Source organism: Sorex fumeus, unplaced genomic scaffold (genome assembly GCF_029834395.1).
Source record: "Sorex fumeus unplaced genomic scaffold, SorFum_2.1 ptg000024l, whole genome shotgun sequence".
NCBI lineage: Eukaryota > Metazoa > Chordata > Mammalia > Eulipotyphla > Soricidae > Sorex > Sorex fumeus.
The window spans coordinates 39,849,229-39,867,077 of NW_026606081.1; the positions used below are offsets into that span (position 1 = coordinate 39,849,229).

Genomic DNA, 17,849 nt, shown 5'->3' on the forward strand with positions numbered 1-17,849 from the left:
TCAAATGATTTCACAAACTTTCCAGACCAAATCCCCATATAAATAAGATGTCTCAAGCGTTAAATCACAAGTCTCTGCAATATTCATGATAAAATTCTACTTAAAGTTTTTAAATGCCAGTGTTTTACAGAAATTTTACTTTAATGAATTAGTATCTAGATTCTATACAATTTTGCATCTAGGGGCTTTCTTAACTTTGATTTGTTTTCTTCGTTAACCATTCATAACAAGTATAAATTAGAGATTCGAAGTTTTTTATTCCACTGCTACTAATTCCTTTTTATATGAAATTTACTGTTCTCTTCTTTTGTACTTTTAAATGTCCCCTCTTTAGGTTTGGATGTGTGGAGGAGAAATGTTTGATGTGCCATGTTCTAGAGTTGGTCATATCTACAGGAAATACGTCCCTTATAAAGTTCCATCTGGGACCAGCTTGGCAAGAGTGAGTAACTGTGGATAAGATGGGCTTGAAATGGTGTCTGTGGGCACAGTAAGAAATCTCACACCTGGTATAATTTAGAGACAGTTTGAGGAAAGTTCTGATCAAAAATTTCCACCACTTGCTATTCCATTTTGGAAGTATGTAAGTAAATAATTTCTGTGTTACTCAAGATTTTAATTTCATAAGAAAATTCTTTTTGTAGTTTCCCTTTTTGGATTGGAAAAAAAACAAAATGCAACTGTGCTCAGGGCTTACCACGGCTCTATGTTCAGGTGGGGTCACTACTGGTAATACTCAGGGAACCATATGCAGTGCTGGAAGATCAAACCTAGGTCAGTTATATGCAAAGCTAGTACCTTAACTCTGTAAGGTCTCTCCAGCCCCATGAGGAAGTTTTGACTATTACAATAATCCTTGTTATTATTTATTTCAATGCATTTTCACAGACTTTATCTTCACCACATGAACTTGGTATTCTTACCTTGATTTTATATATGAGAAAATTGAGGGTTAGCAAGCTGGCTTGTTCTTTTTATTTTAATTTATCCTTTAATCTTTTTACAAAGCTGTCATGATTGGGTTTCAGTTATACAATGTTCCGACACTCATCCCTCCACCAGTGGAATTTTCCAGCACCAGTGCCTCCAGTTTCTCTCCCACCCCTCCAAGCTACCCACCCCTGCCTACCTCCATGGCAGGCACCTCTGTCCTCCTCTCTCTCTCTTCTCTCTCTCTCTCTCTCTCTCTCTCTCTCTCTCTCTCGCTCTCACTCTCTCTCTCTCTCATCTTAAGCATTATTGTTTCAGAAGGAGAGGGCCAAGTATATAATGACTGCGTTTATTTCTGGGATATATATTTTTTTAAAAAGTATCTGTCCTGTCTGTCCTGTCCTCCCGTTGTTCATTGATTTGCTCGAGCGGGCCCAGTAACATCTCCATTGGAGACTTTGTTGTTACTGTGTTTGGCATATCGAATACGTCACGGGTAGCTTGCCAGGCTCTGCTGTGCGGGCGAGATACTCTCGGCTGCTTGCCAAGCTCTCGGAGAGAGGCGGAGGAATCGAACTCGGGTCGGCTATGTTGACTGCGTGCAAGGCAAACGCCCTACCGCTGTGTTATCGCCCCAGCCCAGAATACCCAAGGCCAGGAAAAAATGGGCCAGGAGAACTGGTCAATGGCTGGAAAGCACCACAGGAGTGTGGGAGGTGGAGGGTAGTTAAGACAGGGAAGAGTCCATTATGAGACCATTAGCTGGAAATGATGACTCTGGACAGAAACTGAGTGTTGAAAGTAGGTAAAGAGATATTCCTGATAACCTTTCTGCATCTACACTGCAAAGCTGTCTTGTTCCTGTCCACATGCCAAGTGAATAGCAGAGGAGGAGTTTTCACTCAGGCCTTGGACACAGGCCTTCAGGACTTTGTTCCATAGAACACAGCAGGATTCATCAGCTGTCTGAGGAACAAAAGGGCAATGGAGGAAGTGGGATGCTTATCTCTAACTAGAGACAGCCCTGCCGTGTTTCTCCTTCCCAAAAACTCCAAAGCTGACCAAGTCCAAAATATGTTTTTTAGAGGGTTTTGAAAAAAAAATCTTGTCAGTGGACTAAATTCACAAATACTTTTCTGCATTTTAGAATGTTTCCATACCTGTTTCAGAGAACAGAGTTGCCAGATATCTAGCCAATTCTGACCACTTCTGGTTTTCATGTTCCTTACCTCAGAGCCAGGTTAGTTTTATCCACCACAATTATGTTCTGCTATTGTTCAGAAGACAAATTCAGAAAAAGGCTATTTTGTCACATTTCTTTGTTACATTCTTACCCAGAAATCTAATCCTGAATTATTAATCATTGTTTTTTTACCTATAGGCTGCAATATAAAACTATTGAGTCTTTTATACAAAATTTAATAGGCTCACTTAGCAGAATTTTTTTAAATGTAAGCTGGTTCATCAGGATTTATTAGAATATTAATGCCACAAAGAAAGAGATTTTTCTCATGTATTTGTTAGCCTACAATCAACATCTACAATAAGCAGTCAATAAATATTTGTCGAAAGAACTCAGGAAAAAACCTAGACAAGAAAATGATACAGGTCTTAGCTCTTCATAAAAATGTAAATATTGTAATAAGGCATAATAAAATTTATTTATAAGATGAATCTGTTTGGGAAAGAGAGCATTCTTCCTTATTCCCTTTCTAAGAGCATTTTCAAACAGTCCATTTTTCTTTAGGTACATCCATATTTTATTTCACGGAGTTAGACTTTAATGAAATTATCTTTGAAGGGAAATAGTTCTATTATTTCCTCCTCTTCAAAAAATTAAGCAGATATTAATAACATACTCCCATAAGTAATTGTAGAAATGATGCTGTTTGAGAAAAATAACCCATCACAAAATCGTAAGGTGGTTATAAAACTACATCTGGACTCAGAAATGATGATTTCACATAGTCATAGATCTATAAATCTGAAAATTCATTCAGGAACACAACAAAATTTCAGAAAAAGGTAAATGATGGAGCACACATCACAAATTAGCCATATGAATATCGTAAATATAGCAGCTTAAAATATTCCAAAGATAATGATGATCTGTCACTAGTCCTCACTCACTCATAAACTCCTACTCGGGTGCCCAAAACTAAAACATTCATTTACAAGATAAATATGTGTGTGTGTGTGTGTGTGTGTGTGTGTGGTGTGGCATGTGTGTGTGTGTTTAGTTTAGTGCCAAAGTGGAGTGTAAATTTGTGGTGGCATGAGGCCTTGTGTATGTTGTTCTGCTCCAAAAGGGTCCTGTCTTGAAAAATAATAAGATTATTTATATGTTTTCAAGGAATAAATCATTTCTAAGTCCTGTCAAATAGAGTAAAAGTAGGACTGGCATATAAAATTTCCAGCAAAAAGTGAGTGTTCATTCAAATAAAGAGGTTCACAATTCTGGATTTTAATCTTTTCTACTTAAGTTCTACTTGAGGGCTCTCCCACCACCCCCAAAACACAAGAGCAATCAGAAAGTTATAAATATTGAAGTTCAACTGTCACTCTCAGGAGGACTATATGATTTTTTAAAATAAAAAAGGATATTAAAATGAAAAACAATTTTGATGTTTCATAAGCAGATCTACACTACTTCCTACCCCCTACATTATTACTCTCTCATCAAAAATGATGAGTGTTTTGAAGACACTTCAGACGAAGAGCGCCTTTACTCAGTAGTAAATTTCTCCAGCCTCATTAGGAAATGAAAAGGAAGGCAGAAACTTGACTCCAAAGGCTAATTTTATTACTTTGCAAAGTTTGCTCAGTTCTTCAAAGATATACATTATTTATTTATGAAACTATGTAAACTGAGAATTTCAGCAGGCTTCTGGAAAACACATAAATTTCTATAACACAGAAAAATACATGAACAGGCTCCAGAGCCCTAGAGCCACTGGTTTTTCTGCCAACAAGTGCTGGTCATTAACTGTTGAATGGTTGGAAACCACTGTCCTATCAGTGCATTGGCGTGTATTCTAGAACTCAATTCAAATAATTACTGCGTCCCGAGTGTACCAGTATTACAGTCAGGTTGGAAGATTCAGGAGCTATTCTTATATGAAGCCAAAACAAGACAACAAAGAACTTTTTCAAAGTATTATAGAGATGGATATGTGTGGAAGAGACTCTTCAGATTATGGTCTCCTTCCAACCTTGCTTCCTTCCTGTGGTCCTCCCCACTCCCCAAACCCCACCCTCTCTCCTACCAACTGCTTTTGTAGTCTTCCACCCTGACCCCCTCTTCATGCAATTTTCACCTATGGTTCCCTTTGAATATTCTAGACTAGGCATGTTATTCTAGGAGAGCCTGGCAAGCTACCAAGAGTATCCCACCCGCACGGCAGAGCCTGGCAAGCTACCCATGGCATATTCAATATGCCAAAAACAGTAACAATAGCCGGCCTCATTCCCCTGACCCTGAAAGAGCCTCTAATATGGCAGCATAGGGAAAGACGAGTAAAGGAGAGGTTACTAAAATCTCAGGGCTGGGACGAAAGGAGACGTTACTGGCACCTGCTCAAGTAAATCAATGATCAATGGGATGACAGTGATATTGTGATTCTAGGCATCCGCTGGGGGCATTTGGCTTCCAGTTGAGAAATTCTGAAATAGAGGAAAGCAGGAGAAATGGGATTCACAGCTTTGGAACTGAGAGCCTGACGGATGCTTCAATTTAGTGAGCAATGTTCAGAGAAAAGCAGTTCCCCAATTCAGGCCCAATGGCCAGAGCCAGCCTGGCATTCCACCTCAGGGAATAGAGTGAAATAAGAATCACAAAGCTGAATTTATTTCATTTTATAACTTTTTTTATAAATGAGGTAGTTATAGGCTTTTTCTTTTATAGCAGGACATAAGAGAATTGATCTGTACTGATGCTTTTGTTTGGCAAATATAAAAATGAGGGATTGGAGAGATTGTACAGCAGGTAAGGCACTTGCCTTACATGCAGCCAACCCACAGATTTGATCCTGGGCACCTCACATGGTCCAGCATGAGTTCCACCAGGAGGGTTGAGAGCCAGGTGTAAGCCCTTACCCTTGCTGTGTGTGCAATGCAAAAACTAAAAATTTAAAAATTTAAATTGTTTTAAACGAATATTTCTATGTCAGTCCCCACAAAACCCAGAGATCTGGGATCCAGTGACTTTACATCTACGCTTCACCTGGGCTTCATCCCTCATCCATAAAGCAAGATAACTGTGTTCAGTGGGCTCAGGAACCTTCGCTGCTGTCTGCTCACAGGAAGGGTGCCCATCCCAAGTTTCAGAGGTATACTAGAAAGTTCTCAGCACTGTAATGCCCATCTATGGGATGACATTCCCCATCCTTGGTCACAAAACCTGTTGTGAAGTAAGGCTTGACATAGGAAGTTGGGACAGTATGAGTGGTAGAAGACTCCCCCCAGGCACTCAGATTCCGGTAGGCTGTCAGATGAGCCAAGCACTCTGCCTAGGGAGCAGACACTCCTGGCACCTCACAGAATCTCCTACCATGCCTGGAACAAGCACACTCCTGAGACCTGACACAGGAACTGTGCCAGGCCTGGCAGTCACCCCCTCCCTTATCATGTAGCGGCGTCCAGAAGAGAAAATGCAGGGCCCAGGGACAGTTGGTCAGGTTGGTTCACGAGGCTGCCGACTCTTCTTCACACTATGGGGAGGGACCCAAGGGACACAAGGTGGGAACAAAGACTCGCCCCAAGTCTGCTACAGACACAAGAGAGCGGAAATCCGAGACTAAACTTTGCTTTGCCACTGACCTAGTACCAGTCACTTTTCTTTCCTAAACTTTCATCTCACACTTTATGGTCCCCATTACTCAAGTTGCAGGACATGGGCTATGAAAACAAAGAAGTTCGAGTTTCCAGAAAAAAATCTGCCTATGCAGGCTGGCACTTGTACACAGGACAGAGGAAGTAAACAGGGAGTGGGAACTTGAGGTCTGGAGCTCTGCCACCTGGCCCTCCTACCCTGCTCATCGGAAGGCCTGGACTTGATAGACCCTATCAGGGAGATCAGACAGGCTGTGCACTAAGTACCAGGAGGGAGCATCAGGCACACCGGGTGATGCCTTTGAGCCCCTGTGTAGGGGACCTCGGGAACATGCATCGCAGACAGACCTTAGGGGACTTGCAGTCAAGAAGCCCACAGTCTTCTCTTAGACTGCAGGGAGGTACTCATAATTTTTGAACCAGAAGTACCAGGATGAAAATCAAAGGGTTAAAATGAAAAGATCAACCAACAAGATAAAAGAGAGAAAGACTAAGGAAAGTCACCTTTATGAACAACAGAAACATTTGTAAAGAAAACTTCCTGAGATTTTTATTCATTTGGCAACACTGCAAGAGAGAGAGCAGCCCCAGGTAACTCTCAAGGTGTCTGGCAGAAAATCATAGCAGCACAAAGCAGGCAGCGAGGATCAAGCAAGGAAGATGCTGGTGCTGGTTTGGTTTGGTGGGTAACAAGTGACAGCTCAAGGAGGGTTCAGTTAGAAAGATCCAGATGTCTTCCTCCTCTCCAGGGTTCTAACAGGTTACAAAGACTTTGTGAGATTTTGTAACCAATAATCATTTTCCTTTCTAAAACGATATTATCATATCAAGCACCAGGCTATACCCTGGAAGCAGAAATGATTATGAAGACAAAAACTGACCTTAAAGTCTCATAACTAGTGGCCCCAACTAAGACAATAAGAATGAGTCAATACTGTGTAACAATCTATCTAGAACAATGCAAATATTGTGAGGATGAAAGAAGAGTTAATAAATTCACACTGGAAAGAGATACTACCTTGCATATTTTACTTATTAATAAACCATTATGTACAGCTTATATTGGTATTATGACCGGACAGAAAAGCATACCTGAAAGATAGCATATATCATTTTATAAATTAATGTGATAATGTGATATATATTCTATATAAACAAATCATATTTAATGGGCTTATAGATACTCTGTGACATACATATGTTACAAAATAATTTTTACACATTTTCTGAAGCTTTCTTATCAGAATCCAATGACAGTTGAATATTCCTATGGTTATTATACCTCACCACTTGAAGGTTAAGTCTGAATTCTGAAGGCAAATAGTTGGTTTGTTTCTCTCAGTTCTGAAGTGGATTTCTCAAGATACCTTTCTTCTGATGTTTTATCCCTGGTGATATTCAGTCAGATGACTGAATAAGCCTTTCAAAATCTTTATACTGGAGTAGGTGTAAGGAGGGATAGAAAAGAGAAAGTGAAGGGGAGGAAGAGGAAGCAAATAAGAAGAGAAGGAAGAAGAGGAGCAAGAGAAGGAGGCAAAGGAGGAGAAGAACTTCACTGACGAAGTCAGAGTGCCCCATGCCCATTAATGAGTGTCTCCTCCTTCTTTACCATGATGTCACCCATCCTAGTCTGAAGCAGCTGAAACAGACCAATACAATACTGATAGATGCCTCTGCCTCTTCCTTGTTTGTGTCAGAAAACTAAAGCTGTAAAGGAAAAGCATTAACAAGACCAAAATGACCAGTTTGATATCTGAAAATAAAACCACCAACAAGGCTATAAAGCACTGTGATGAATGGGATATCTACACTCTCACAAATTGACCTTTCTCCCCAATGATTGTAAATCAGTTCACGCTCATAAAACTGCCCGGCAAATCAGAGCTGAAGCATGACAACCAGACCCAACAATGGAAGCCGGTGCATCTTTCTGCTGTTCTCAAAACAATGGAGTTCAGATATTTTATTTGAAACTATCACTGAGTTCAGGGACATTGTGGCCTATCATGGGCTTTCTTCCAGAAAGACAAAAACAATCGTTTTCTCCCCAAAGATTCAGCCTCATAAATGCCTGGGACCTGTGTGCAGAAGAGTTCCTCTGCAAACAATAACTACCTTTAATTCTTCCTTAGAGTATAACAACAACAGAAAAGCAGTAATATCAACCAATACATGGGACAAGAACCAAAGATGATTCATTTTCCACAACTGTATCTTTAGATGAAGCTTTTTCTTCCATAATTTCAAGCATCTTTCATAAACAGAACTCCATTGTTCTCCATAAAAGCCTCCCTAAAAATCTATCCCAAATTTGGCATGTTACAATAAAGACTCAACAAATTGCTAAGGAATAAAAAATCCATTGTCTATTGTGAAGATAAAAGTCATCTTCAGCCTCAAAGAAGGCTTGAGCTTAAAAAATTCTTCCGTAAGTATCTATCATGCACCTACTATGTGTCAGGAAGAAATGCATAAAGCAAGGTCACTGGATCTCTCCAAATGGATTAAGCCATTTCTTTGTTAAATGGAGTGTTGCCTCTCCCAAGGACACACCCCGCAACCCTCACACACACATACACACTGGTGATATGATTCTGGCATACAAAACACACATATTCTCATTCTTTAACAACAGCCCTTTTCTTTATAATATAAAAAAAAACCAGGCAGTGAAAAAGGATTCCATCTGCCAAAAGATTAGATGAGAAAACATGAAGCATAGGTGTATGTCTGGCTGCTTGTCCTTAATTTGCTCCCTTATTTCTTCACCCAGTGGTATCAGAATTTTCTTAAGTATTAACATATAATCGACCCTTGAGCACCTCAAGGATTAGGGTCATAGGTAACCTGTTCATTCTTTAATTTGCATGTAGTCTTTACTTCCCCCAAATTTAATTTCTAAGAGCCTGTGGTTGACCAGAAGTCTAACTGATTACATAAGCATCCAGTAAACACACATTGTGTACGTCATATGTAATATAAACTGTATTCTTACTATAAAGTAAATTCGAGAAAATTAAATATTATAATGAAAATCATATGGAAGAGAAAATACCTCATAGTATTTTCAATACTCTACTTATTGATACTACAAGTTTATACCCTCTATGTATAAGAAAACCAACATATAGAGGTTGGAGAGATAGTAGAGCTGGTAAGGTGATTGCCTTTCATACAGCCAACCTGCGTTCTATCCCAGCTACCACATATGGTCCCTTGAGCTTCACCAGGAGTGATTCCTGAACACAGAGCCAGTAGTAAGCTATCAATATAGCCAAAAACATTTACAAAAAACATATAAATGGCCTCATGCCGTTCAAATTCATGTTGTTCTAGAGTCAAGTGTATTTTTTCTGTTTATTTAACAAACAAACTGTGCTGGAGCGATAGCACAGCAGGTAGGGCGTTCGCCTTACAAGCGGCCAACATGGCCGACCCGAGTTCAATTCCTCCACCCCTCTCGGAGAGCCCGGCAAGCTACCGAGAGTATTCGATATGCCAGACACAGTAACAACAAAGTCTCCAATGGAGACGTTACTGGGCCCGCTCGAGCAAATCGACGATCAACGGGAGGGCCTATTTAACAAACAACATGACTATACATAAGTAAGCAATATAGGGGAAAAGCATGGTATATCACAACTAACAGTAGCAAAGAAAGTGAACTCACAAATTACTACCAGTACAATCTCTTGCCACTTAAAGATGCTATTTTAAAATTTTTGAAATAGAAATTTTGAAATAGAAATTTCCTACAAAACTTTTGTAAAGTAACATTAAGTTTGGATTCTTTATAATATTTTGCCTTATATATCACCACTCCCCGCCAAAAAAAAAAAACTTCTCACAATTGATATCTTCTTTCCAACAGAATAATTTTGCTCAATTAAGATTCAATATGCTTCAGAACTGTCCCAAGTTTTAACTCAGTTATGACTTGTCAAGTGCATTCTAACATCTAAAACAGAACTTCTAATGAAGTCAGACTAGTGAAATCACCATCAGCTTTCCCCAAGCATTCCAATTCACATTCCTTTTTTCATTAAGCCTATTGGAAGATTTTATAGATTAACTTTAGGAAGTTTACTGTTGTTCGGATTAATTATATTCCTTTTCTCAATGAAATTGAAGTAGGATTTCTTTGCACTTTCCTATGGTACCTTTTCCCGTCTGTTTCTGGTTATTCTTTGTTCTGCTTACAGAACCTTGCCGTTTTATGTGGCTAGTTAGCATTTATATAGCTTTCAATTTTTTTTTCTTTCAAAGCACTCAAGAAACAAACTACACGGTGGGCTCCATTTGTGGGCTAGGGAAGTTATAATTGCATTTTTATCATGATCCCCATTAAAAGTGAACATTTTCCTGCATTTGGAAGCCTTCGAAAGGAGAAGGTTTGCTTCAGCAAAATGGGCTCCTGCTGCTACAAAATTAAACTACTGAAGCTTAAGCAAATTAAAATATTTCAGCAAACCATAGTCCCCCAAACAAAACCAAAAAATGCTGCTTTTGCCAAAGGGACTATGCTGGCATCTCTGTAACTCTGCCTTCCAGAACTTCAATCAGATGCAGAAGCCACAGGAGCACCTGGAAGGGAAGAATTAATTTTGTAGAATTAGCATCTTACCACGAGATGTGTAAATGCACAGTGACAATATGTTTCAGACTGCTGCTCTTTAATTTCTAGACTAATCACCCTTGTTTCTAAAAGTTTATTAGCTCATGGCAAGTATTCCATTTTCAGTTCAAGTATATCTTCTTTTTGGTGGCATCTGAAATGAAAAAGAAAGAAAAGTTCCACTTGTAATTTTTATACACATAGAGAATTGGTCCAAAAGTAAACGGCAACTTTGTGGTTTCTGGAACCTTGTGGTATTCTAATTCTGAAAACAGAGAATAAAAATTAAAATGTCACAAATTACCTCAACTTTGAAAAGATCATATTTACAACCTAAAAACCCCACATAGTCTATTACAAATCATAAGGATTTTTTTCTTGTGAGGGCATAAAGAATAAAGGAATGTTTACTGATAATGAATGGGATAAGGGCGGTAGCACCAGTGAATTTAATCAGCAGATATTAGAACACTTGCTCGTAAATATTCTTTTAAGATCAAAACACTTGATATTCTCTTGATCTGATGATTACAAATGCTGGTTGTGATTGATGTTTTAAAATGCTAATGTATTAATAGAAATCATCTAACATAAAAGATCAAATAAGATCATAAAGCCTTTATAGTCAAGCTGTGATAGTATGTGACACTATAAGCATGATCAGTATCTCGAGACAATCCCCATTGACTTCCCATTTGCTCACTTACCTGTGTGTCAGGTGTAGTGGTCATTGACTGTCACTCATGATATGCTGCTTCTACTTGATCCCCTGTGTGACTCTATCACTGTTGCAGAAACCACAGCATCATCCCTACTCGCAGTAGGACCAGTCATTTCTAACTCATGGTTTTGTCTCTGGAGAAACTAGGACTCCACCTTCAAGTGCCAGAGCTTCTCTGGGTTTTGGCTGAACCCAGAGAGCAAGATTATCTCAGAGATGTAGGTCATCTCATTCACTTGAAGGTGAACAGTTTTCTTCAACAATTTTGATAGCTTCAGAGTAGCCCCACTTATACAGAATTTCAAGGGGTCAATTGGGAAAAAAAATACATCCATTGTATTCTATCCTCAAGTTCAAGTGTCCATCTTCAGAAATGGCAAAGACAAAACAAAATAAGAAAATAAACATTATATGCTCTTCTAGACTAGAATTCTTAGTTTCTGCTTCTGGTACCATTATAAAAGGCATTGCAAGTTGGCAGCTTGACCTCATATGACTTGCTTTGAATGATGTCATGAAGATATTCCATAGGCTTTATAAAGAGGCCTGGTTGGGGAAAAAGCTCAGTCTTCCTACTGATAATTTTGCCAGACATGTGAATCATCTTGAAAGAACTTCCAGGCCCATTAAAGATTTAGGAAGACAGCTTCCCGGATTGAAATTAGACTGTAGCCCTGTAGCACTATCTTGTAGCACTGTCCTCTCATTGTTCATCGATTAGCTCAAGAGGGCACCAGGAACATCTCCATTGTGAGACTTGTTGTTACTGTTTTTGACATATCGAATACGCCATGGGGAGCTTGCCATGCTCTGCCATGTGGGCGGGATACTCTCGGTAGCTTGCCAGGCTCTCTGAAAGGGCTGGAGGAATCAAACCCGGGTCGGCCGCATGCAAGCAAATGCCCTACTCACTGTGCTATCGCTCCAGCCCCCAAATTAAACTAGACATACAAATTCAAGACAGATTTCCCAGCCAAACTATGCACAAATGTCTGACCTTCAGAAACTATGTGATTCTAATACCCCAAAATTGCCTCTGTGCCTCTGACTGGACCCCAACACCTTGGAACCAAGTTTCCCAAGAAATTAAAGGACCAAAAGTTAGATATGTGGGAACCACGCCCACAAACCAGCTCAGCTATAGAAGCTCATTTGTCAGCCATGCTTCAGAGACCCATAAATAAATCTCAAAAGAGATCAAAAGCAGGCCATTTAAGTGAGATATCTGGGGTGTTAATGGACATGATTAATTGCCCTGATTCAGAGATTCACGAATGAATCTCAGAGAAGAGCAGCATGCCGCAGAGATGTCTCCCCACCCTGTGCTAAGCTGATTTCACCTGGGCACCTCAGGCGGGGGGGGGGGGGGGCGCGAGTGTGCCCCTCCGCCTGCCCCAGATGAACCCTAGCAGCCTTAAACCTCCAGAATCCAATCACTGCCATGCTCACACCAATCTTCAAAGGCTCTTCTTAAGCCCCCTACACATGAGATTGAATTCTTTGAAAAATCCAGGTATGCAGGACTAGTGACTGAAAACTCCAGTCTTCATGGAGTTGTGAATGGGTGATCTCCTCCCACTCCTCGTCTCCCCACCCTTCCAGTTTCCTGGTAGCCATGCCCCAAAACTGCCTCTGGGCACCTTTTAAGCGCATTAATGTCTTATTAATGGCTCAAAGACTCACAAATTAATCTTGGAAGAGAGCAGCATGCCTCAGATATGCCTCTGGACAACAAATTAAAAATTTTAGAATTCAAGGAGTGTGAAGCCACTTTCATGGCCATTTGACACCTCATATTATTCATGACAAGCAATACTAAATTATTTAGCATCTGCCTGAGGGGCAGTCTGGGGTAATGGTGGGAAGATTCAAAGTAATAATGGTGTGAATGTGCAATGATGGTGGGATTTGTGTTGAAATATTGAGTGTAAACAACTATTGTGAACAACTTTATGAAAAAAAGTTTTAATATTTTTTTAAAAAGTAATACAGGGTTCACACCTACTTCAATCAGCTTAATCAGTGACTGAATAAATAGCAGTACTCCTACATAAAAGGAAAAGAAGAAACTATTCGAGATGTCTGGGGTTAGGGTCTCTCTAGCTCCCAGGCTATGCTCAGAAGGCCAGGAGGATCCTTCCTGGTGATTCTCAGCCAACATGGACAGTGTTCAATGTGAGGGCCTGAGTGTCCAAGCTCTTTGGTGCTGAGGATTAAACAGGCCACCCTGGGGTGATCTGGGAGGTAACAAAAATTTTTAAGGTGGCTGGAGTGATAGCACAGTGGGTAGGGCATTTGCTTTGCACGCAGCCAACCTGGATTCGATTCCTCCATCCATCTCGGAGAGCCCTGCAAGCTACTGAGAGTATCTCGCCCACATGGTAAAGCCTGGCAAGCTACCCGTGACGTATTCGATATGCCAAAAACAGTAACAAAAAGTCTCACAATTTGTTGTGAGACGTTATTGGTGCCTGCTCGAGTAAATCGATGTGTTGGGATCGGGAGTTCCCTAGCCCTGGGAGGCGCGGAGAGACCAGATAGACACAATTCCTGCAGGAGTAAAAACAGGGTTTATTTAGACCAGCATGCTGGGGCTCTGCAGCATACCCCAAAAATGGGCAGTGGCTGAGAGCCCAGAACTTCTTCAAAGGGGATCTTATATAGGCCTTCACTGGCCGTTACAGCAAAGCCCGCGCATTTCATAGCCAATAGATTTGTAACAACATATACTTTCCTAACCAATCCATTTAAAATTACCTCACTCCTTAGCCTATAGATTCAAAGATCAGCATTTACGTACATCGTACATCGATTGTCAGCACAAGCAAGGTTATAGCTGGAATCATTAAGCCTTAGGTAATCTCCCTTGACCACCCTCCTTTTGAGTTACCCAAGTCTGCAGGGTGCTTTAGTGAGACAATACATTCCAGGAAAGGGCAATTTCCCCCAATCACCCGCATCCTGAGTTATCCTTTACCCAAATCTGCAGGGTGCTTTACTGAGACAGTACATTTCAGGAACAGTAAATACACCTGAATCCTGTCACACTTGGTTTAGAAAGAAGTTATGCCATGTTCACTTTCCAAGTCCCCTATCCCCCAGGTGCAAAACAGCCAAGCAGTTTTACAGAAAGCAATGTTGCAAGTTAGCTGAAGCACACAAAAATTTGATGCCCTAATATGGATTCTTTCAGATGAACAACAGGAGGACAGTGCTACAGTGCTATTATTTTAAGCAATTTGGGGAAGATCAATTTGTTATTATCATTAATTAATTAATACAGCAATTACCAACAATTTCTTCCACATAGATAGGCGGAGTAATCAAATTACTGCAGATAGTAAGTAGAACAGTGCTTGTCAAGAGTTAGAAAAAGGGGTAAGGGCGAATTATTGTTAAATAGGCTAAATTTTTTGGTTTTGGCTGCCAAACATATGGAGATCAAAGGTGGCTGCAAGTGTACAATTCCATAAAAGGACTTAATACCACTATATGAATATTGGAAAGTGGATATTAGAAACCTACAGTAACCAATACAGTTTATATTGGCAACAGATGACTCAATGGAAGAAATTTCAGAGTTCAGGAGTGGAATCTTGTATACAACTGAAAAATCTCTTGAAAAAATACAATAAGAAAATGTGATGTTAGGGAAAGATTTCTTACACAAGAAAAATAGGCACTTGGTCATGGGAAATCTCTGAAATCACTTATCAATTTTACTGTAAGCCTAAATTCCTCCCCAAAAAAGAAAACTTTAGTTAAAAACAACTTTTAATTGAGAAAAGGTGCCAGAAAAATACTACAAAAGGTAGAGTGCCTTGCACACAATCCACCAACCCAGGTTCAATCCCCAGCACCCCACAAGGTCCCCCACCTACCATCAGTGATTTTTGAGTGCAGTGCCAGGAGTAAACCTTGAGCACAGAGAAGAGTGGCCCCCAAACTAAATAAATAAATAAATATATATGTATATATATATAAATAACAATATAAAAAAGCAGAGCTATGTGAATAATAGTGCACTGAACATAGGGAAGTGATCACTCTAAACAAGAACTGAGTGCTGAAAGGAGGTAAGGTGATATGCATGATACCTTTTCAGTAACAATAACAGTAACATTGCAAACCACAGTGCCAAGAAAAAAGGAAAAGAGAAAGAGAGAGAGAAGAAAAGTATCTGCCATATGGATAGTCTGGAGGTAGAGGGAATTAGCAGAAACACTGGGGACATTGTTGGCGGAAAATGTACATTGGTGAAGGGATAGGTGTAGAACACTGTTTGATTGAAACTCAATCATGAACAACTTTGTAACTGTGTATATCATGATGATTCAATAAAAAATAATAAATTAATTAAATTAAATTGAACAGAGCAGTGGTTGCCTAGGGATGATAAAGATGCCAAAGAAAGGAAGCAAGAGAAAGATTTCAAACAAGCATATCAAACAGTTAGGAGGTAATAGATATGTTCATTATCTTGATTTCAGTGACAGTTTCACTAATCTTACATATGTCCAAATATACTAAATTTGTACACTTTAAATATGAGCCATTAATCATATGTCAATTATTATTACTCAATAAACTTGTTTTAATTTAATTAGGCCTACACACTTTTTTTAAAAATTAGACATGTAGTTAAAGAAACTGGGGAGTTGTTTTCTGTTTGTCCTTTATGTAAAAGCTACATTATTTGCCATCAGAACACTTTCATAAATATCTGGAATCTTCAGCCAAAAAATACACTAGAGAGATAATTATATTATATCAAAACAGCCAAGAGCGGGTAATCGCTTGCAAACAGCTAACACAGCCTTGAGCAAAAGAGAGGAAATTGCCTGTCAGAAAGGCTGGCTGTTTAGGACTGGGTTAGCCAGTGTCTCCTTATGCTGAAGGCTTCCCCCTGACTTCAAAGAATGCTGCAGATCAGAGAAAAGTAGTGCTAGGCTGAATAATTATCCTGAGGTTGGGGCTCTCTTAAAGAGATTCTCTTTCGCACTCAATCCGGGATGGCATCACATTAACACTGATAAGAGGGCTTTGAGGGGGAAACTTCCAGAGCTCCTAAAATGCTCCTGGGCTTCAAAGACAAAAAATTAAAAAAAATAAAAGAAAGAAAGAAAAAGAAAAAAATGCGTTCAAATCAGTGCAGAACACTGAAAGTCTGGGGATAGTGATGCAGTTCCTCGCTGGAGGAGGATCTGTGACAAATAAGAAATTGTTTCTGTGTGAGATTGGCTTTGCCAGCTATCAGCAATTTCTGGGAGAAAAGCAACCCCTCTTCGCGCCCCCCCCCATGAACCCCTCCACCAAATGATGGCTGAAGATAGAGAAGTCTATTACAAAACCCTCCATAATACAATAGCTTAATATTGACACACACCACATGTGAATTGTAGTCAGGCTAATATACACAAAATGATTGTAGCCTCACAAAGGAACCAAAGGAACAGAAATGCATAACTAAGGTGAAATGGTTCAGATGATACACATGCATGGGACATATGTATTCAGGGACAATATCCCTGAAATATGTGTAAGTATCTCTGACAATATCCTAAGACATTGAAAAGGGATTGAATTTTTAGTATAATCAAACAGTAGATTCTAAAATGTGGAGCACACAGACAGACAGACACACACACACAAAAAAAAAATAATTAGTGAGTAGATTAATGCATGTCATGAACCAGCAAGTATAGTACAACAATCTGTTTTGCTCACCCGGTGCAACAAAGGTGATCAGTCAGAACCGGAAATCTGCACTTATGAACTGAGCTGGAAATGTGATTTAATGTTCCCAGGAAAATACCAAGTCAAAGAACAGATGAGCAGTAGGATGAAAGAAAAATTTAGAACTTATTGCTGCAAAGGAAACAAAACTTTAATACTACAGCTACAAGTCTGAATGAAAAAACTTAATAGTGTGTAACTATTTGGGTGACAAATAATTTGGCCAAGGGAAATATTGATACCAGTTGGGCATGTGAAGGGAAGATATGATGCACAAGTAATCACAGAAAAAAGACATAAAAATAGAAGGTGCTAGCAGTGTTTTATACACAGAAGGTTTTGGTTGAAATAACAGTTTTTAATTCATTTAGCACTCAAGAAATCTGAAATTCCGCAGCTTTTAAAATTAAAAATCTAGAGATAGCGCTTGTTGGAATTCTATGCCTGAAATAAATTCACTCCTCAGCTTCTAGAACTACTTTACAAGTTCTTTCTTGAACTTGAACATGATGCCCTTGCTGGAAAAAAAACACAGCAAATGAACACCTCCTACATCATCAAGAATAGAAGGGCCCCACTTCCCCATCTCCCCTTTCCATAATGCACTCAAAGCTGGAATGGACAGTTCAAAGAGGCTGACTCAAAAATCCTTTCCCAGCTTGTTTTCTGACCAATGTCAATAGTAAGCCAGAGATTGTCCATCCTGGTCATGCTGAATCTCACCTCTCATCACTACTGAGCACTGCTGTTCTTTGAGACCAAGTGGTTGCTCCCTGGCTTGCTTCACAAAGAGAGGGCCTGCAGAAGCCCATCCCGGACCCCAAGAGAAACAGAAAAGCAATGGGATTTAGAAACATATTTAGATCAACTATGTGTCCCATAGCAGCCCTCTCTACAGGGCATGAAACTTTTCTGGACTGATTTCCACAGAAACCAAAACATCCATTCTGTATTGGCAACAGCATCAAGCTGTGCTAGATTCCACATATACAGTCATGTAAGGAATGTTTTAAAACT

At 39.6% G+C, this 17,849-nt stretch overlaps 1 protein-coding gene across 3 annotated transcripts in view; it reads left to right on the forward strand.

Annotated features, from left to right (window-relative positions):
- GALNTL6 (polypeptide N-acetylgalactosaminyltransferase like 6) overlaps positions 1-17,849 on the forward strand; it is a 1,198,528-nt gene that overhangs the window by 1,093,832 nt on the left and 86,847 nt on the right. For all 3 annotated transcript variants that reach the window (XM_056113868.1, XM_056113867.1, XM_056113866.1), the window contains exon 9: positions 335-442. In XM_056113868.1, the coding sequence (XP_055969843.1) occupies positions 335-442 (108 nt within the window). The remainder of the gene's footprint in view (positions 1-334; positions 443-17,849) is intronic.